The sequence below is a fragment of the Lontra canadensis genome, unplaced genomic scaffold (assembly GCF_010015895.1).
Source record: "Lontra canadensis isolate GAN:19392208 unplaced genomic scaffold, GSC_riverotter_1.0 scaffold4, whole genome shotgun sequence".
NCBI lineage: Eukaryota > Metazoa > Chordata > Mammalia > Carnivora > Mustelidae > Lontra > Lontra canadensis.
Window position 1 is genome coordinate 36,758,483 of NW_022630998.1, and position 22,243 is coordinate 36,780,725.

A 22,243-nucleotide genomic window follows, 5' to 3' on the forward strand; every position below is an offset into this window, starting at 1 on the left:
GTACATAGAAAAAAAGGTATGCAGAAGGAAAACATGGGGGGATTCTGTTTTTTCTGGAATGGGGTAAGTTAAAAGGAATGTCTAGGCACAGACATATTAGGATGAATGAAAACTGATATCATACCTGTAAGTCATTCTGTTTTCCCTATATATGCAGAAATAGTAAATTTAAGAACTCCCAGAGGCAAGTTACGGCATCTTCTGCATGCAAGTTACTCTTTTACAGTCTTCTTCAGCCCTTGCAGGCCTCTGGTAGAATTATGAAATTGTCCCCGCTAGGTAGGAAGAGATAGGAGGACTAAAAGATAAAATAATTCATAACTCAGTACTATCTCTTATGCAAATGAGAATGGGCATGATTTTAATAATAATGTATTTAAAGACATCCACAGCATGTTTATTGGGCATACCTAACAGCTACTGAAAATACAAAGGTAAATAAGGTCTCGTACTCACAGAATCCAGAATATATTGACTCGTTCGAACATAAGAGTAAACTGGTTAATTCCTATTTCCTTTTACCCTAATATCCTTCAATATATTTTATTTAGTGGTAGAAGATGATGAAGACGACTTTCCTACAACACGTTCTGATGGAGACTTCTTGCATAATGCTAATGGCAATAAGGAAAAGTGTAAGTAGTACATTTTTTCCTCTCAGCTACATAAAGTGTTCTTTCTAAAGTTATATAATAACTAAGTATATAACAAGAATAATTATCTAATTGAGCAGTTTTTTAAAAGCAGTGTAACTACTGGAAAATGAAAGTTCCTTCTAGGAAAAGACATGTAAGTAAAATACATATTCTAACATTAAATAATAATGGCCACTTATTATCTGACAAGACTCATTCTGAATTCCATACATTGGCCCACTTTTTTCAGCAGTATTTGGTAAAATCAGTTTCTAGTACTGCAAGTTTATTTCTTGGGGGAAGCAATGTAATGGATTTTGAATGTTTACTTAGAGTATATTTCTCTCTGTTTAACGTTCTTTCCATCTCCACTGGTGTTACAAAGTACATAATCAGTGTTATTAAAGGAAAATTATTAAAAATAGCTCTTATTTCACAGCGCAGTTGTTTATAGACCCAGGAGCAAGGTAGTTTATTTCATATACTCACTTATTGTTGCTCTGTTTATAATGGCTAACTTATTAGATGGAATTCTGAATTGTTCATTAGAAACCTTGGATTTGCCAGTCCCACATGAGCTCCCTGCTGGGCAGGGGAGCCTGCTTCTCCCTCTGTCTGCCCCTCCCTCTGCTTGTGCTCTCTTTGTCTCTCCCTCTCTCTCTGACAAATAAATGGAATCTTTGAAAATAAAAAAAAGAAACCTGTGATTTGCAACAATATGCATGAACCTTGAGGGCCTTATAGTAAAAGAAATAAACTATGGACAAATACTACATGGTATCACTTACATGAGGAATCTTAAACAAACGAAAGAAACAACCCAGAAACCTGTGATTCATAGTTAGTACTTTTCTTCTTATATAGCTTAAGAAAAAACTGGAGTAGATTTGCAAAACAATTTTTTTAAAAGATTTTATTCATTTATTTTACAGAGAGATCACAAGTAAGCAGAGAGGCAGGCAGAGTGGGGGCGGGAGGCAGGCTCCCTGCCAAGCAGAGAGCCCGATGTGGGGCTCTATCCCAGGACCCTAAGATCATGACCTGAGCTGAAGGCAGTGGCTTAACCCACTGAGCCACCCAGGCACCCCTAAAACAATTTTTTAATAACAAAAATAAGACTTTGTGAAAAAAAAAAAAGTTAATCTAATTGTGCTTATTTTTGCTAAAGTTATGAAAGAATGTGAAGTATAATTTATACCTATTCAAATAATTTTTCAAATTATTGTGTTAATGGCATTAATTTTCTATTTCAGAGATCACAGTGGAATATTCCATTATTGATACTAAAATCTGATGCTTCTCTCCCCCAACTTTATCCTTCTTTCCCTCTTCCTGGTTCTTATTTTTCACTTTGGTTCTCTTTTTCCTTATGACCTGCCCCCCTCCCACTCTCTCAAAATGATAGCTTCTTACTACAAAGTGGTCCTTATAACTTGGGACTGAAATATTGACCCTTACTGAGTCATCTGGATTAACCTTTATGAAATTAGAGGATTACTTTGGAAAGATTCTTTCAAGTTACGTTTTAATTTCACAATGTACAATCTGCTTTAAAAGAAAAAAGGTTTTATTTGGATATTGGAAAAATTACTGAAAAAATTGTAAAACTTGCAGGTCCAATCTTCTGTCCTGGTCAGTTCCCCCACCTACATTGCTTAGAAATGAATGGAAACTTTATTTTCTGGAGATACTGAACCGGAGGGTTCTAGATTCAGGAATACCTGGCATAGCAAAGGATAGGTATATTGCCCTATCGTTAAAGTGATCATGTGGAAATTTACATACTGATTCTTGAAATTTAACAGCCTCCTTGTTCTGTTCTCTGAGGTAGGCACTGAATGAAAGTCTGTGTACTGCAGCTCCCTTGTGTTTCCAGAATACCCATCAATCTAACATACGTTTTCTGATACAAAATTAGAACAGAACTCTGCATGCTGAGTAACCACAAAGAAAGGACCTATAGAGATTTTCTACATATACTGTGAAAAAGTTGTCTCACTACGAGATCACCCTTTGATTAAGTCCACTAATTTAAATAACCCTGCTAGTGCGCACAGAGCTTCCAGTAGCTTACTCTTAAATGTGAACATAGCCAGATTTCCAGATATTTGAGGAAAGCCTCCAGTCTCTCTCTCTCTCTTTTTTTTTCTTTTAAAGATTTTATTTATTTGTCAGAGAGAGAGATCATGCAGTAGCAGGCAGAGTAGCAAGCAGAGGCAGAGAGAGAAGCAGGCTCCCCACTGAGCAAGGAGCCAGATGTGGGACTCGATCCCAGGACCCTAAGATCATGACCTGAGCCAAAGGCAGTAGCTTAACCCACTGAGCCACTCAGGTGTCCCACAGTCTCTCTTTTTTTGAAAAGAGCCTTTAAACCAAGCAACAGGAGTACAGGGTTATTAAAGTCATTTTGAGAAATACCTCTACAAGATGTTTGCATAATTTTTTAAATCATGAGTCATGTTTTAAGTACACTTGTGGAATTCACTGTTTAAAATAATTCCTTTCTTAGTGTTGATGGAAATTAATTCTTGTTAATAACCATAGATGGAAAGTATCCTTCTGTGGTTAACCTCTAGAAATAAGTTGGAAGCTTAATAACCTGGTAAAGTGAACAAAACATGAAGTCTTTAAACCTGGTACTACTTGATCTTAGCTGGGAATTAGGGTGTCACTCCTCTCTCAAATAAAGACAGGGTCTTTCTGCTGGATCAGACAAGCATCAGAAAAAGGAGAAATGATACTTCATTCTTGGGAGTAGTCATTATAATGATACTCACCATTATGGCCATCATTAAAGATGTGGTCTAGATCACATATTGTGGTAGTGAATATGTTGAGTTTTTTAAAAATTTAAAACTATTATATCAACCTGATAGTAAGCTGTATGTATTCCAAGAATTGGATTAGGGGCAGCTTGTGAAAAGTAGAGTAAAACTTCCCTAGATTCTAAGATAAGAAGAAAGGCAATTAAAGTAGTTTGGATTTTAGACCAGAGGAGGAATTTTTGGTTACAAGAACACCTTCCTTAGTTAAAGACCTTAGGAATTTTAGATCATGGTAGAAGGACTGTTGCCTCAATCTTTCGTGAATAAATTTCTTATTTACCTCGAATGTAAATTTTCTTCTGTTGGGACGCCTGGATGGCTCATTTGGTTGGGTGGCTGCCTTTGGCTCAGGCCCTGATCCCAGGGTTAGGAAATTCACAAATGCATAGAAATTAACACACTCATACATAACCAGTGAATTAAAGACAAAAATCACAAAGGAAATGAGAAAACACTATAAGATGAATGTAAGCAAAAATATAAGATACCAAAACAGATGGCCTGCAGTTAAAGCTATACTTAAAAGGAATATTATAGCTGAAACACCTTTATTATAAAAGAAGAAAGAGGGTTGCCTGGGTGGTTCACATGGTTAAGCATCTGCCTTGGGTTCAGGTTGTGATTCCAGGGTCCTGGGATCAAGCCTTCCGCAGGCTCCCTACTCAGTGGGGAGTTTGCTTCTCTCTCTCTCCGTCTGCCTCTCCCCCAGTCAGTTATTAACTCTTTCTCTGTCTCTCTCTTTCTCACATGAATAAATAAAATGTTTAAAAGAGACTCAAAAAAACAACACAAACTGGGGTGCATGGGTGGCTCAGTGAATTAAAGCCTCTGCCTTCGGCTCAGGTCATGATCCCAGGGTCCTGGGATCGAGCCCCACAACGGGCTCTCTGCTCAGCGGGGAGCCTGCTTCCTCCTTTCTCTGCCTGCCTCTCTGCCTACTTGTGATCTCTGTCTGTCAAATAAATAAATAAAATCTTAAAAAAAAAAAAAAAACCACAAAAAACAACACAAACTATAAATTGGTTCTTTGAAAAGATATCAAAATTAATAAAATTAAAGATATCACAATTAAATTATGATGAATTAATAAAAAAAAAAACCCACAAACTGTAATTTGGTTCTTTGAAAAGATACCAAAAATTTTTTTAAAGATTTTATTTATGGGGCACCTGGGTGGCTCAGTTGTTAAGTGTCTGCCTTTGGCTCAGGTCATGATCCCAGGGTCTGGGATCCAGCCCCAGGTCCGGCTTCCTGCTCAACAGGAAGCCTGCTTCTCCCTCTCCCATTCCCCCTGCTTGTATTCCCTCTCTCGCTGTGTCTTTCTCTGTCAAATAAATAAATAAAATCTTTTTAAATAAATCTTTAATAAAATCTTAAAAAGATTTTATTTATTTGAGAGAGCAATACAGAGATAGAGAGCACAAGTGGGGAGGAGAGGAAGAAGCAGGTTCCCTGCTGAGCAGGGAGCCTGATGTGGGGCTCCATCCCAAGACCCTGGGATTATGGCATCCGGAGTATGCCTTGGGATTATTACCTGAGCCGAAGGCAGACACTTAACTAACTGAGCCACCAAGGGGCCACAATAAATAAATCTTTTAAAAAGTCCCTACATAAACCCTCATTTCTTATGATTAAATTGTATTAAATGTTAGAGATGGCCACTTATGTGGATTTTTATGTCTTTTATATTTTCCACTTGTTCCCACTTAGCTATATTTTCTGACCAGTTTTCTAATTTACATCTCTTCTTATTTTATAAATAATACACAAGAGCATTTTATCATGTCAACTATATAAACGAATGACTATAGATATTAACTGATCAAATCAAGGCATACTCTTGATGAAACTCACAAAGAGGAAATTTAGTGTTAATGAAACATGCATTACTCTTGGAAACATGAGCAATACCCTGTTCTTTCTTTCCACCTAATCTGTGTGCCTGTGCATGTCCAAACAGAAAATTTGTACCACCACTTTTCATCCCCTTTTAGCTCAGAGACTTTTTCATGTGAAAATTTTTTAGCCAACTGTATCTTAGAGAAAGTGCATTGTCAGTAGGCCAGTAGTCCAAACTAACTGATTGTTAACCCTAGTGTAATGGATAGCAGTATGATGGTCTTCAACCATGTTTCCTCTTTATCATAATAGACAGGTGAGAAATTTAAACAAATTGCCATCCTTATGTTGAGAAGGACTTACCTTCCAATATTTTTCTGTTCCCACATGTCTGTGTACCACACAAACACATACAGACAGACAAACAATCTTTTTGATGTAAGGAAATGAAAAAAAACTCACTACAGAAACTGTGGGGATTCCCCCTTACGTTGCCTACTATTCAAAAATAGTGTGTAGTCTTAATGAAATAAAAGGATATCAAATTGCTCAGCTTCTCTCAGCATTTTATTTTTGACATGTTGATGAGAGTTTATAGTTCCGTAATTTTCTGAGTTCTCATACCTTTAAAAGAGTTTTAAAGTGTATAAAGTTAAGAGTTCAACTGAAAAAACTATAAATCTGAATGGTAATCTTTGGAGCATAATACTTACAAATCTAGATTTACAGGTCATTTTCTAATTTCTTCCATTTCTGCCTTTCATTGACATGGTTACAGTCACATATTTTTTATTTCCTTGTATTACAGTGTATCATTTTCTCAGAGGAAACTGTGGCATGTCACCTTGTCTCTTTAAGAGAGTCTTCCCCACCCTTTCCCTCTTAAAAAAAAAAGCTGGGGGGAGGAAGGAGAGGAGAAAAGAAAGAAAATAAAGTTGGTGGTGGGGTGGGGGGTTGGAGGGGAGGCATCTGGATGGCTCAGTTAAGCGTCTAACTCCTGATTTTAGCTCTGGTTATCATCCTAAGGTGTGAGATTGAGCCCTGCATCAGGCTCTGCTCTGGGCACAAAGTCTGCTTAAAATTTTCTATCTCCCTCTTCGCTCTCCCTACCCTTTCTTTTTCTCTTTCCCTCCTTCTCTAAAAAAGAAAAAAGAAAAATAAGATAATTCACTTCCTACATAATCCCTGTATCATTTTGAAAGTTGTAAGTAAAGCTGAAGAGGTACATTTCTGTATTTCTAGAGTTTTTTCAATAACATTTCATGTCACTCTCTCATCTTCTATATAAAGTTTATATATAAAGCATATAAATTAGCTTTCAGCAGAAGAGGATACATTATTTTAGTTGTATACATTATTTTATGCAGAACACAGATGACCTTTGATTTCTTTGCATTAATAAAAATAGTTCATAATGAAACTGCAATCTTGGTAACAGTGATAGAAAATATAGAAGTTACAATGATAGGGTTTTCAGAAAATAAAAAATATGGTTTTTAACAGTTTTATTGAGATATAATTAACCTACAGTAAACTGCACATATTAAAAGTACATAATTTGGTCAGTTTTGATATTATCTTGAAAGTACCATTATAATCAATATCATTATCCATCTCTCTCACTCCCAGAAGTTTGCTCCATCCCTTTTATCATCCCTCCTCTCTCTGTTCCCAAACAACCACTCCAATCTTTTCTGTCACTATAGGTTAGTTTGTATGTTCTCAAGTTTAATATAAAGGACTCACACAGTGTGTGGGGGGAGTGGGTTAGCCTGGTTTCTTTCTTAGACTTTCATCATGTTATTGTTTATATTAGTATTTGATTTCTTTTCATTGCTAAGTAGTATTTCCTTATTTGATACAACACAATTTGCTTATCCTTTCCTCTTTTGATGGACATTTGGGTTGTTTATAGTTTTTGGCTTTTACAAATAATGCTATGAGCATTTGTGTGCAGTGTTTTTATGGACATATATTTTATTTGAGGTCATTAGTCAATAGTGGTGGTTTTTTGAAAAACCACCAAGGGGGCACCTGATTGGCTCAATTGATTAAGCCCTGCCTGGTCATGATCCCAGAGTCCCAGGATGGGGTCCCACATCAGGCTCCCAGGTCAGCAGGGAGTCTGCTTCTCCCTCTGACCTCTCCCCTCATGTTCTCTTTCACTCATAAATAAAATCTTAAAAACAAAAAACAACCACCACCTAGGTTCATTTTACCAGCCATATAAAATAGTTCTGGTTCCTCCAAATCCCCACAACACTTGGCATGGTCAGTCTTTTTAAAATTTTCGTCTTGGGGCGCGTGGGTGTCTCAGTTAAGTGACCTACTCTTGGTTTCCACTCACATGATGGTGTCAGGGTCCTGGGATCGAGTCCTTTGATATTCATAGTGAAATGATTAAATAGCAGTCAAGCTATTTAACATAACATCTCCTTGCATAGTTACCATTTTTGTAATGAGAGCACCTGAAATCTGTCTCAGTAAATTTCTAGTATTCTGCACAGTTTCCCCACCCCCAACCTGGTGCTGGGTTTGTTTGTTTTTTAAATTAGCATGTAATGTATCATTTGCTTCAGGGGTAGAGGATCAGCACAGTATTATTGAGTGTAGTCATCGTGCCCTACATTAGACCTGAATATTTACTCATTCTATTTAACTTTTATTCTTTTAATACTCTTAGGAGCAGAAATTTTAAATTTTAATGAAGTTCACTTTATCAGTTTGTTCTTTTGTGAGTTGTACCTTTGCTGTCATATCTACATACGAATTTTTAAAGTTGAGAGTATCATTATTTCACTTATAAGTGTTCAGTTGGAATGGTTTCTTATTAGTTAAGAGTATAAGATACTATGCTCTCTTGCTTGCATCTTGTGAGTTCTAAGACTTTTCATTAATTCAAAGGTGAACTCTGAGTTAAAATTATAAAACATAAACATAAGAGCCATTTAAAGTGTGCACTGGTCTCAGACCAGTGTGTGACCAAAATGTGGATGTTTATTTAAAAGTTTTACATTACCTTTTTCAATTCTACAGTTTATTGTTAGGTATTTTTTTAAATTTTAGGTCTTTCAAAATATAAAGTTGTTCTTGCTGTAATTTGGTCCCACTTTAAGCCGTCAGGGTGTTATTGTTAAAGTATTATTCCTCCTACCACTTTGTTCACTGGGTGCAGTATAGCAAATAGATTTCAGGAAACAGAATCCAGAAAAAAAGATATGAAAGTACATATGCTGCCACAAGCTTCTTTGCTTATGGAGTGTGGAATGGAAATTTTCGTTGTTGGCCACCAAGAGGGAAATTATAATCCAAAAGTCTGCTCTTACTTGCTGGGTTTTAAACATCTTCTAGTGTTAAGTTTTGATGAAGAGTTAATCATCATTAGAAAGACTTTCAGTGAGTAACTTTTTTTTTTTTTCCCCAGTATTTCCACATGTAACACCACGAGGAATTAATGGCATAGACTTTAAAGGGGAGGCGATAACTTTTAAAGCAACTACTGCGGGAATCCTTGCTACACTTTCTCATTGTATTGAACTAATGGTAAAACGTGAGGACAGCTGGCAAAAGAGACTAGATAAGGTAAATATTGTTTTTCTTCCTCTTAAAAAATAGTCTGATTTTATTTCAATCAACAGATTGAACATTTAAACTAACTTCTTAGGGAAGAATCTATTGGGATTGATAGAAGTAGCAAGAGGTACTAATCCTCTGAAACTTTGTAGGCATCTTAAACTTATTTTCCTAATGAGATTTACAAGTTATGTATTCAGTTACTATACAATACAAATTTGTGGTAGGATTTTAATGCAGAAATTTATGTATTAGTAATAGTAATGCCTTGGAATAGAAATGATGAGTCACTTAACATTACCTAGCTTTATTGTGAAATATATGAAGCTACATTTAAATTTTTTTTTTTTTTAAGATTTTATTTATTTGTCAGAGAGAGAGGGAGAGAGAGCGAGCACAGACAGAATGGCAGGCAGAGGCAGAGGGAGAAGCAGGCTCCCTGCCGAGCAAGGAGCCCGATGTGGGACTCGATCCCAGGACGCTGGGATCATGACCTGAGCCGAAGGCAGCTGCTTAACCAACTGAGCCACCCAGGCGTCCCTGAAGCTACATTTAAGTTGTATGAACTGAAACACCAATTTATAAAGTTAAACATTAACTTACTGCATTTGTAGCCATATATACTTTCCAGGGTCATTGTGCTGTTATTTAACATATGTTTGTTCATGGAACATTTGCCTCATGTTCACCTGCTTCCACCTTTGTTTAAATTTCAGCACTGAAAGTAACATTACAATACGAATGTTTAGTTCCTAGTGTCACCTATGACTCAGTAAATTTGTTTAGTAGGAAAACTTCTATTTAGAATTCAACATCAGGAAAATAATAAAATATTAAAACGAAAACTTATCTTAGAAGATTTAGTTCTGGTCTGATGCCATCATTTTATAGGAGGAAGGAAAAGGCCCAGAGACTGGTCCAGAGATGCTAAGTAGCCGTTGGAAGGATTTTATCCTATTTTTTATTTCAGTTCAGAATACTAGGCCAGACATTAGCTGACTAATGTTGTCTGTTATGAATGAGTCAGATTGCTTGTAGTATTTGAAGGTCTTACCAGTTTAAGCAGGAAACTAGGTAAAGCAATATTACAATATACAATGGAAGGATGCCACAGGATTTGATTAGTACTATGTATATAAGGAAGTCCCTCTGTGTAGAAGAAAAGAATTCTCAAGTGTAGGTGACAGTAAACTATATTGACAGGTAGTACGTATTCTTTAAAAACAAGTAGTGAAAATGTGTATTTAAGGTACAGACATTCCATTATTCTTGAGTCAAACTATTACATCTTCAGAGATTTCAGCTCTCTACCACTGTGGATCAAATTGAATTTTTAGAAGATTTCATGTACACACAAAAAATTATGTGTTGAGAAAACAGGACAACCCCTTAACTCCCTTAGACCAGTAGTTCAAGAGAAGTGTTCAACATGTCCAGACTAGCTTATTTTGAACTTTCTGGTACCTTTTTCTTAAGGTTTCAGTCTCTCATCTTTTTATCCTTCACTAAGGAATCATAATCTTCATTCATAAATTCTAATCACACAACCTAAAAAATATTCATTAAAAATGAAACATGGCTTTCCCATCCTTTCAGCAATCAAGTTTCTTATTTGCAGTGCTGGATAGGGAGGTGGACTTTTGCTTATCTTCACTGTGTTCAGGCTTATCTATTCTTTTTCTTCATTGAGGAACACAAAAGGATCTGGGAAAAAATAATTTTGTTGCTTTTCTGTGTAGCATGCAAGCAAAGAACAGCCACAAGTGATGGCAATATTAATTGAAATTGAGAAACCACTGCATTTTATGGTTTTTTACAGGTCTAATGTCAAATCTTATTCACTCTAATTTTTTCTCTAAGTTGAAATAGGATTCCAGTTACATTTAATATGAAATGTGAGTGTGGGTATGTTTGATATGCAGTGTGAGTTTGTATATGTGTGTGTATACTTTTATATATATATGTGTGTGTGTGTGTGATATATACATATATATAATGTGTGTATATATACGGAATAGAGTATAAGGAATAGAAGGTTGTTGAATAGAGAGTGTTGTTTATCAACAAATGTCTTTTAAGTAACTTATATAATTGGGAAGGAAAGTACAATGATAATTTAATATGGTTTAATTGAAGTTTCTGTTTCATTCAAAAAGTATTTATATGCTTATAATGTGCTAAGCTCTAAGCTAGAAATGAGACGGCAATAAACAGGAAATTGTCCTTCAAGGAGCTGAATCTAATGAGAACAATTAAGTGGGTAATAGGTGATATAATAACAGCTGTTTGATAACAAAATTGTTTATATTAATTCCTAATGTCAGTTCCATTATTCTTTCAGCTGAATAATAGAAAATTAATATCTAGTGATGATGATTTTTCTTGGTTACCTATAATAATGATCCCTTCTACTATAGAAGTATACTTAAGTCATGTCCCAGAAGACCAAAAATTATGAGATTGCACAATTTTAGTTGTCAACAATGTTAACAAGAGAAAACCTATTTGTTGAAGATATTTGCTTACTTTAATAGGCTTGCGTGTGTGTAATTTCACATGCTTATTCATTTTCCCTTAAATCCTTTGAATATTATTGCTGTGCTGTACTTTTTTGTTGTGTTCAGTTTTGAAAGTTAAGATATAGCATAAATATGGTCAGGTGCCCCAACTATAAGTGTACCACTTGATTTTTGTGCATATGTATACACCCCTATACCCACCACTTAGATAAAGAATTTTTATAGCACCTGAAGGTTCCTGCATGCCTTCCTGGTCCATACCTTACACCATCTCAAGATGTGACCATATACACTCTTGTGTTTGGCTTTTTTCCCCTCAGCATTAAACTTAACTTACTGCATTTGTAGCCATGTATACTTTCCAGGGTCATTGTGCTGTTATTTAACATAACTGTGAGAGATTCATTTGTGTCGTTACATTTACTGGTAGTTTATTCTTTTTTATTATATTTCATTGTATGCCTTCAATTTGTTTATCATTTTTTCCTGTTGATAGAAACTTAAGTTTTTATATTTTGGCTATTGTGAATAAAGCTGCTGTGAGCATTCCGGTACCTGGCATTTGGTGGATATAGGTACATACCTAGCAGTAGAATTGTTGGTTCATAGGGTATATGCTAGCTGCAGTGGATATTGGCAAACAGCTTTCCAAAGTGGTTATATCAGTTTATACTTCCACCAGCAATAGATGAGAATTCATTTGGTCTTCACTCTTGGCAACGCTTCGGATTGTCATGGTTTTGTGGCTATTTCTTTGTTTTGTTTTTTGAATTTTAGCCATTCTGGTGGGTCTATAGACCCGCTTTCTCTTGAGTATGAAGAAATTACCCTTTGGTTCTAATGAACTAATACGCTAATTTGCATGAACTTTAGTTCTGATAGTTATTTGGAAGTAGTTAGCTTTGTGTGAGTTCATGTGAACTTTAATTGAGCCCTTAAGTATTTGAGTTAAGGGAATAAAAGCATTAGGTTCCTTACAAGCTTTTTAGACTTAAGTTATCAGATTTGACCAGTGTAATCTATGGTTGTAGAAATAAGTTTGAGATTGGTGCCAGAGGCAGCCTTTTTAAGTATTGGCCTTGGGTCTTCTAACTGCTTAGAACTATAGATTTAAAGGAGAGGGTTCAAGTAGAAATCTAAGCTCTTTTTTCAGCCCTGAAATAGTTTTAACCAGCAATGGGAAAGTACCAGAAATTTATCTTTCTTAGAATATATTTTAACATTCATTGATTTCACTTGTTAATTGAGTTATTTTCTTCCTGGTATCCATTGCTTTTCTTTAAAACAAAATAGATACACCTTTTCTGAGGGGGGTGGGGGATACAAACACAAGATTATCTTGTAAGCATGTCTGCGGTGTTATCTTTTTTCTTTTTTTTCCTTTTTTAAGTGTAGGTACTTTGGCAGTTAACTTAATTCATCCAAATCCATAACCGACCTATGAGGTGGCTCTTGCTGATTTAAATGGTAGCTTGTGTGTAATGTATAGCTCAGAGAAAAAGTGTTTTCTTGGACAGAATCAAGCTCATTTTTCACAGGAGTAAAGTGTGTGTGTGTGGGGGGTTGTCATTGTTGTTTGGCCAAATTATAAAATTTCAGTGAAATGCAGAGAAAATCTCCCTAAATGATAATTTTTTACTTGCTTCTTTAAAAAAAAACAAAACAAAACAGGAAACTGAGAAAAGAAGAAGAATAGAGGAAGCATACAAAAATGCCATGACAGAACTGAAGAAAAAATCCCACTTTGGAGGGCCAGATTATGAGGTATGAAGTTAAATTTTGATTTTAGAAGGAGGAAAATACAGGCCATATCCGTCACAAAAGTGATTAATTTTTAAATAATACTTTTACAACCTTTAAGTATTCTAGACCTGTATTATGTTCTTCAGTATTTAATTAAATGTATATTTCATAATATGTGTTAGGCTTACTAATTGAAATTAATGTAGGCTTTTCAAAGACTCATTTATTAGCCTATCTTCATTATAGGACAGGTTTTTATCTTAACTGTGGAAGATGATAATTTTTAATGTTATCTTTTAATTTTCTTTTTAATAAAAGCAAAGCAACTTACAGAGGAAAACCCTGAGCACTATACAGACAAAAGGGTTTTAGTGTGCGCTTTATAATATACTGTGAGGTCCTGTCCACAGCAGAGCTGGAACTGTCCTCGTTACCTTGTCCTTCTCAGTTGAAAAGATCTGAAACCAACCTTTTTCCCTCTTTTGTTTCTTTGTTAAGTGATTAATAAATTTTCCCTCTCCATGCACATACACATATTATTTTATAAGCTGTTTTCCACAATATTTCTTTAGAGGGAAAGAGGTATAAGAAATATATTTGTTAAGGGGCGCCTGGGTGGCTCAGTGGGTTAAAGCCTTTGCCTTCGGCTTAGGTCATGATCCCAGGGTCCTGGGATCGAGCCCCACATCGGGTTCTCTGTTCCACAGGGAGCCTGCTTCCTTCTCTCTGCCTGTCTCTCTGCCTACTTGTGATCTCTGTCTGCCAAATAAATAAATAAAATCTTTGAAAAAAAAAGAAAGAAAAAGAAATATATTTGTTAATAGTCTCTGACATTGTTGATATTCCTGAAATGTACATTTTAAAAAGGAAGTGATAAAGGGTTATCATGGAGATAGAAGAGAATGTTAAAACAGTTTTGGTTAGCGGTGCCTCAGTGGCTCAGTTAGTTGGGCATCTGCCTTTGGCTTGAGTCATGATCCCAGGGTCTTGGGGTCCAGCCCCTCTTCTAGGTCCCTGCTCAGCGGGGAGTCTCCTTCTTCCTCTACCCCTCCTCCCACTCATGCACTCTCTCTCTCTCTCTCTCTCTCAAAATAAGTAAAATCTTAAAAAAACATAATTCTGGTTAGTTTACATTTAAAAAAAAAATAGGAAAGAGAGGTGGCTCAGTTGGTTAGCTGAAACTCTTGGTTTCAGATCAGGTCAAGATCTCATGGATCCCAAGATCAAAGCCCCAGGTTGGAGTCAGTGCTCAGCAGGAATTCTGCTTGAAAATTCTCTCCCTCTATCACTCCCCTACTCTTTTGCACTCACTCTCTCTCAAATAAATGTTTAAATCTTTAAAAAAAAAAAAAAATCCTCAGTGTTTTTATTTTTAAAGATTTTATTTATTTGACAGAGAGACACAGCGAGAGGGGGAACACAAGCAGTAGGAGTGGGAGAGGGAAAAGCAGGCTTCCCACTGAGCAGGAGTCTGATGTGGGACTCTGTCCCAGGACCCTAGGATCATGACCTGAGCCAAAGGCAGACACTTAACTGACTGAGCCACCCAGGCGCCCCTGTTTTTATTTTAGAAAAGGGGGGGGGACAACAACCAGAGTTGCTATTGACTATGTTTTATGTTGGAATTGATTTCCAGGTGTGGATATTCACAATGATGAGGTTTGAGCTGTAATACTTCAAAATTATTAACCTGTCAATTACTCCTTTTAGAATGTGTAAAAATCATGTAATTAGATACCCTTGGGGTTTTTAAAAACAAGGTTCCTGGATATAAGCTATTACAATTTTAATTCTGAAGCTAAGCACATTGTTTTTTGCTATTTTTGGTTTATTTTGGGGGTGAACTGTCAGCTTTTTAAAATTACCTAATTTTTTTCATAATATAAGTAAAACCAGATATTCATGTAAGAAGATTACAGAAAATACAAAAAGCCTGTGTGTTTAATTTAACAACTGGTACCAGTTTATCTCCTGCCAGCCATATATAAGTGTAATTGTATGCTTGTTTGACTTCACTTGTGTTCACAAGGGTTTTGGGGGGAAGGAGGGTGGAGAAAAGCAGGACATGGAGAAAAGCAGGACAGAAAAAGGAGTTGATGTGATTTTGGAATATAGGAGAAGTTTAGTGGGTAAGGTCTGTAGCCTACGGAGATGTCTTTGGTACAAAATGGTGGTTTATTAAAGCACAGGGGCAGGACCCTTGGGGAGAAAGAGCTGCTGCCCCAGGGTTGTGAGGGGTGGCTGATTATATACTATGGTGCTGGGGGAAGTTAGGAAAAATTGTGGTTTCAAAAGGATTTTCATGTTAAAGAAGATTTAAGGGATACTGGAGGCCTTGCCATTGTTAAGTTAAGGTTGTTTTCCTTTTAGCAAGGCATTAACATTAAGATAGTTGGGAGATTCCTGAAAGAATGTCACACATATCCCACCCAGGAGTGGGATGTGGGGGGGGAGGTTTCAGGGTGTTAGTTTGCATTTTGCCTTCTGTTCCCTCATCATTTCCCCCTAAGTTTTGACCCTTAAATCTTTAAGGTTGTTGAAGGTGGAAGGTCTCATCTTCTGTTAGGTCTTTTCCTGACTAGGGTATAGAGATGTGTCTACATATGAGTCAATATCGGTCAGTTGGAGAACATACAGGGGAGTTGCATGGGGAGGCAGCTGAATCCAATGAGCTCAACATAGACAACCCTCCTTGAGTAGAAAGGGTTTGTTAGCTGGAAGTTATGGCAGTGAAGGAGTCTTGGCACTTGGAAGGAAGACACCCTGACAAAAGTGTCAAAATAAGGTTAATATTGGTCTGAATAAAAGACCTTTGATAGTTGATCTTTGATAATTTTCCTCCAGTTTAGGAGTTTTAAGCAATCACTAAAGGAAGGAGATCATTTAAAGTGCCTATTTGAGTATTTATGTCAGTTACAAACCCAGAAATATTTTCGTGGTAATCTAGAATGTATACACAGCTCTGTTTTTATGATAGCACAAGTTTTGTAGAACTGCTTCATGCATTTGTATTACTTCAGTATTTAATAGAGAAATGCTATTTTGAGTATCATTTAAGTCTTTGCTATTTTGAGTGTCATTTAAGTCTTTGACGATGTGCTTAAGAGTTGCCATGTGCCACATAACCTCCAGTCTCAAAGAGGGAACAAAGATGGATGCTAGGTGGTCGTACCGATGTTATACAAAACATGTCCACCACTGTTTTATATATATATATTTTTTAAAGATTTTATTTATTTATTTGACAGAGAGATCACAAGTAGGCAGAGAGGCAGGCAGAGAGAGAGGGGGAAGTAGGCTCCCCACTGAGCAGAGAGCCTGATGCAGGGCTGGATCCCAGGACCCCGAGATAATGACCTGAGCGGAAGGCAGAGGCTTCAACGCACTGAGCCACCCAGGCGCCACCATTGTTTTAAATTTGGCAGGTTAGTTGGGTTGGTAATTGTTTTAATAATGTGTTTTAATAATGTGTTTGTGCCCCCAGGCAAATGGCCTATCCAGCCTGGGGGAGCCTATGGACAAGTTAGAGTTGCATTGCCAGTACAACTCAGTACAACCCCCCCCAGTACAATGGCCTATCCAGCCTGGGGGAGCCTATGGACAAGTTAGAGTTGCATTGCCATTGGGTCCCAGCCAGGAGCCTCTTTAAAGTGCAGATGGGATTTCAAGGGCTACTCGGTTTTGGAGGGCCATCCTTTGAATTTGTGTAGTAATTTCAGTCCCATATTTGATTGGAGAGTTACAGCTTGACGGTAATCCCCTTTTCTTTAAGTTGCTCCTTATGGCATATAGGACTAGGAAGTCACTATGTCTGGAGTCACTGTAAATATTAATTTTTAAGACTTCTGCCAATTGCAAAGCACATTGGGAAGATGTATTTGCTGACAGGGCTTTTGCATCAGCAGTCCGAGTTAAGACTGACAATAGCAAACCCAGCTTTTCTTACCCCTCTTTTCCATGAAGCTGCTGCCATTGGTAAACCAACTGTCATCTGCATTTTTAATAGGGTCATCTTAAGTCTGGTAGACTAGACTAAACAAGATCAATAACCTCTGAACAGTTATGTTCTATACTATAGAAATATAGTGGTCAGGTCCAGGCATAAGCAAAGTAGCTGGGTTTAAAATTTGACAGGTTTTAAAGATATTTCAGGCATATCTGTAAGCCTTGCCTGGTGTTTAGTAAGTCAGCTTCCTATGTATCTATTGGTGGGTTTTGGTCTCTAAGACACTCTGGACCTGATGTGAGGTCATTACAGTCAGAGATTGTCCTGAAGTGAGCTTTGAGGTTCCTAACAAAAGGACTATTGTATGCTTGGCTAAAGCCTTTGTTTGCAATTGTACCTCAATAGGGGTAGCTTCTAGGATAAATATGACTAAGGGATAATACCGTCAATACCTTTGTTTGAGGTAAAGCATTAATATCCTAATTACAGGGAATCACTGGCAAATGAGAGAAGACTTGTCAAGAGATAAAGGCATCCAAATACATCTTCCAATCCAATCATAAAGAAAGTGGGGCCATCCATAGACTTGTGGAATGGGGTGTTCTCTGGCTTTTAGGGAAGGATTTTGTCATCCCAGCCACACAGGACTGGTCAAGGTGCTGGTTGAGTTATATAATTGTTGGAGAATTAACCCTAAATAATTATATGCCCATGGGGTCCTGTTATTATCCCCACAGAATAATAAGCAATAAGATTATCTGTACATGAGCTATTGTGTAGAAACAGAGAAGCTATTTCTGTTTACCTCAGTTGTCTAGTTTAAGCAAACAACATCTAAGGACAATCAAAACTAATGGTACATTATTGAAATATACTTTTTTCTCTCTAAAAATAACCCTCATTTCCAGAGGTATCCAAATCAAGACTAATTCGTTTGCAAAACAAGTCCAGTTTTGACAAACTTGGCCTAATTATTTTAAGCTCAGCAAGAACAGTGAGTGATCATATAGATCTTTTAGAAGCTGCTTTGCTGGAATTTTTTTATTATTACTATTTTAAAGATTTTATTTATTTATTTATTTGACAGACAGAGATCACAAGTAGGCAAAGAGACAGAGAGAGAGGGGTAAGCAGGCTCTCTGCTAAGCAGAGAGCCTGATGCGGGGCCTGATCACAGGACCCTGGGACCATGACCTTAGCCGAAGACAGGGGCCTAACCCACTGAGCCACCCAGGCGCCCCTTTGCTGGAACTTTTATAAGGAATCTCTAGGTTGAACTTTTAGTAGCCTCCCTAGGCCAGAAGCCAAGCCAGGTACTTGACTTCAGACAATCCTTGCAATACCTATAGATTTGAGCAAATTCCTCTTCACAAGGTCCCCAGAGTATCCTGAGGTTCCTGCACCTGCCAGGAAGTGACATTTGTTACTCACCTGGTGAGGCTGCTGGAAACTTCTGTAAGCAAGGTACTAGGCCAGCGTTTCCAAGGAGCTTTATAGCTCTAGGTTTATTGAGCCTTAAGTTCTTAAAGCTGTTTGGTCATATCTGAGTCTATGCATGTCTCTCTTAAATAGGACATTCCAGTCAAAGTCTTGGTAAAATAACCAACATTTCCAATGGTGTACTATTACAAGGAGAAGATTCGTAATACACTTATGCAAATGATTATGATTGCCATGGAAGAACGAATACTTAGACCTTTTGAATGAGAGGGTTCAAGTAGAGAGAAAAATTAAATAATTTGCTTTATCATTATTTGTATATATCACTGATGTCTTAAGAGAAAGTTTCCTTAGTCTGGAAGAGCAAACATTAGAGAACCAGCAGTGTTTCAAATGAGAGTCACAACACAATAATGTTTTAGTTCATTCATCCCATGTTATTAATTCTTGTTTAGTTTGAATGTAGCCTTAGTGCTATTGAAGATGAAACATTTTGCAAGAGAATAAGAATAACTGTAAATGACAAGACTAAAAAATGGACATGGTTAAACATCTGATGAGAGGTTACAATATAGCTGGCAATGAAATCCGGTTATTTCTCTGACACATAACACTTAAATAATTAAAATAGAGTAATGATGACCTTTTACCAGAAGGTAACTTACCAAACAAGCAATGAAACTTTGTTCATGATTTAAATCTTGCAGAAGTTTGTTAAAACCTTAGAAAGTTTTAAGGCACATACCTAAATAGGATTAAGGATGTTAAAGACCTGATAAATAAACTGGTTTTCTGAACAGACAAAAGAGAAAAAAAACTTTGTTTACATTTTCTTATCAAGAGCAGACAATTCAAGAAAACTTATCTGTTTGAACAGAGAGAAAGCAGACTTTCAACATTATACCAATGTACTTTAAAATCCATTCATTTCAATTTTAAGGTCCATCCTGACCACACCTAAAATTCTGTTCCAAGGTTTTCCCATCACAAACCTTCTACAACTTTCTTTTGCATTCAGATTTTGTCCCAAGCCATCTCTCTAAACAACCATATTATTTAGGACAAAATTACCTTCTTTTACCTTCAACAAAAACATATTTCCATTCTTGATATCTTCCTTACATTCCATTCTTGATATCTTCCTTACATATCCTCTTTTTCCACCGAGTTTCCCTTTTTTCCATCAGTCATAATTACATTTACATAATTACATTTAGCAGAATTTTGCACTCATAGAAACCTTATCTCCAATGAAGACTAAGTAGTAACCATCTTACACCAGAATTCTTTAGATAACAAATTTATGAGTTAAGCACAGAACATGTTACCAACAGATTTAAATATCCTTAGTTTCTCTGCAATAAGAAGTCAAAAGCACAAACCTATGTCTAGTACTCAGTGATTTAGCCCTTTATCTTATTTAGAAAAGACCTAGATGTCCAACAATTAATCCCATTTATCATCCAAGCAAAACTTTTAAAGTTTCGGGTTACCAGAGACTATGAAAGCTTTCTTAACCCGTGAAAACTTTGAGACAGACAATTAACCATCATTTGAGTCATGTTTTTGCTAACAATTTGCAAAGAGATAACACGAGCTTATTTGACGTTCAGCAAACCTCAATAGAAAAAAGTTTCACATTTTAATAAAATATGCCTATCTTAATTAAGCCAACAAAATTAAATCAGTTTAAATATTGAATTATGTTCCACCTGGATCCTCCCTATTGTCAGTTTTTACCTGAGACACTGGTGGGGAAATCTGGAGTAAGTGGTGTTAGGTCCAGGGGGTGCTCTTCTTGCTTCTTGACAGTGAAGGGAGAAGGAGCCATAGTGCCTGAGGCACTGAGGAAGGTTTGGAAGCCAGTTATGCAGGCTGCACCCAAGGTGGTGCAGAAACAGGAGAAGGGGTAAGGGGAGACAGAAGAGCCAAAGTGCTACCAGAAAGCAGAGAAAGGGTTCCCGGTTCTAGAGCTCATCAGCAGACACAGTGTTTTCCCGCCAACAAGGAGGGAGGCAGTCCATGTCAGGCAAGGGAAGACAGGAAAACCCATCATGATCTAAGCAACATTCCAACACATGTGGTCTTTATAATCAGCTTCCCTAGGAAACGGTCCCCAGTTGGGTTTTAATTCCATTAGGTACTGGTTTCAGCTGGCTCCCAGTGGAAGTCCCACAGCCAGAAGTGGCTAGACCAGAGATGTGGAGGGGATCATATTTGATCAATCAGGAGGAATCTTCACTTGGGAGTCTTAAGATTGGCAGTCATTGGTGACTTAGGTGTCCCCAAGACAAGAGAGCTTTGTGTAAGGATAGAAATAAAGATTGAGCATCAGGTTTCTGGGTCTTATTGCCATTGTGGCCAGGGTACTAACTTCCAGCGAAAAGGCAGGCTTTCTCTTCCCCATAGAGAAGCCATGGGCTAGAGGATTACAGCTTGAGCAATTGACATGAAAATGTTCCAGTAGGACTGTACTCCTTGAAGAGCCACAGAGATGAGAGTAAAAGAAAAGAGAAAGTTCTCACCAAGTTTGCACCTAAGCTTGGAGTCCAGATATAAAGACTCAAAGCCCCACATTGGGCACCATATGATGTGGTTTTGGAATATAGGCGAAGTTCAGGGGGGGATGAGGTCTGGAGCCGACGACCAAGAAAGAATTCTTGAGACATCTCTGGTGCAAAAAGGTGGTTTTATTATTTATTACTGGACCCTTGGGCAGAAAGAGCTGCTGTCCCAGGGTTGTGAGTGGTGGCTGATTATATACTATGGTGTTGGGGGAGGTTAGGAAAAACGGTGGTTTCAAAAGGATTTTCATATGTCAAGGAAGATTCAAGGGATACTGGAGGCCTTGCCATTGTCAAGATTATTTTTCCCTCTAGCGAAGCATTAACATTAAGATAGTTGGAAAATTCCTGGAAGAATCCCACCCAGGAGTGGGGGATGGGGGGAAGTTACAGGGCCTCAGTTTATGCTTTGTCTTCAGCTTGCCTTCTGTTCCATCATCAGAGGTATGTTGTGCTAATAAGTACATTTGTTAACTAGTTTCAGATTTTTTTTTTTAAAGATTTAATTTTTTTGACAGAGACACGGCAACAGAGGTTACTTACACAAGCAGGGAGAGCGGGAGGAGGGGAGAACAGACTTCCCTCGGAGCAGGGAGCCCAATGCGGGGCTGGATCCTGGGATCACAACCTGAGTCAAAGGCAGATGCTTAATGACTAAGCCACCCAGGTGTCCCTAGTTTCAGATTTTTTAAATTGCTTATTTGTTGATACGATTTAGATAGACTCTCTTTAAAAAAAAAAAGTCTACTGGTCATTTGTATTTCTTCTTCAATGACTCACATATCTATGTCCCTTAATATTTTTATTCAGTTGTGGATTTTTTTTCTCTCCTATTGATTTAGAAGATGTGGAAGATTAGCTATTCATTTTTCAATTTTTTTTCCTTTTTTAGTTTTTTAAACTTTTGATTATTGGTTTTGTCATATAAAAGTTTTATGCTTTTGGGGCACCTTGGTAGCTCAGTGGTTTAAAGCCTCTGCCTTCGGCTCAGGTCATGATCTCAGGGCCCTGGGATCGAGCCCCGCATCGGGCTCTCTGCTCAGCAGGGACCCTGCTTCCCTCTCTCTCTCTGCCTGCCTCTCTACCTACTTGTGATCTCTGTCTGTCAAATAAATAAATAAATAAAATCATTAAAAAAAAAAGTTTATGCTTTTTTTTT

The 22,243-nt window shown here is 37.2% G+C and overlaps 1 protein-coding gene across 2 annotated transcripts in view; it reads left to right on the forward strand.

The window, feature by feature from the left end:
- Window positions 1–22,243, forward strand: part of CERT1 (ceramide transporter 1) — a 113,468-nt gene that overhangs the window by 63,678 nt on the left and 27,547 nt on the right. For both annotated transcript variants that reach the window (XM_032848296.1, XM_032848305.1), the window contains exons 7-9: window positions 552–635; window positions 8,724–8,881; window positions 13,063–13,155. In XM_032848296.1, coding sequence (XP_032704187.1) covers window positions 552–635; window positions 8,724–8,881; window positions 13,063–13,155 — 335 coding nt within the window. The remainder of the gene's footprint in view (window positions 1–551; window positions 636–8,723; window positions 8,882–13,062; window positions 13,156–22,243) is intronic.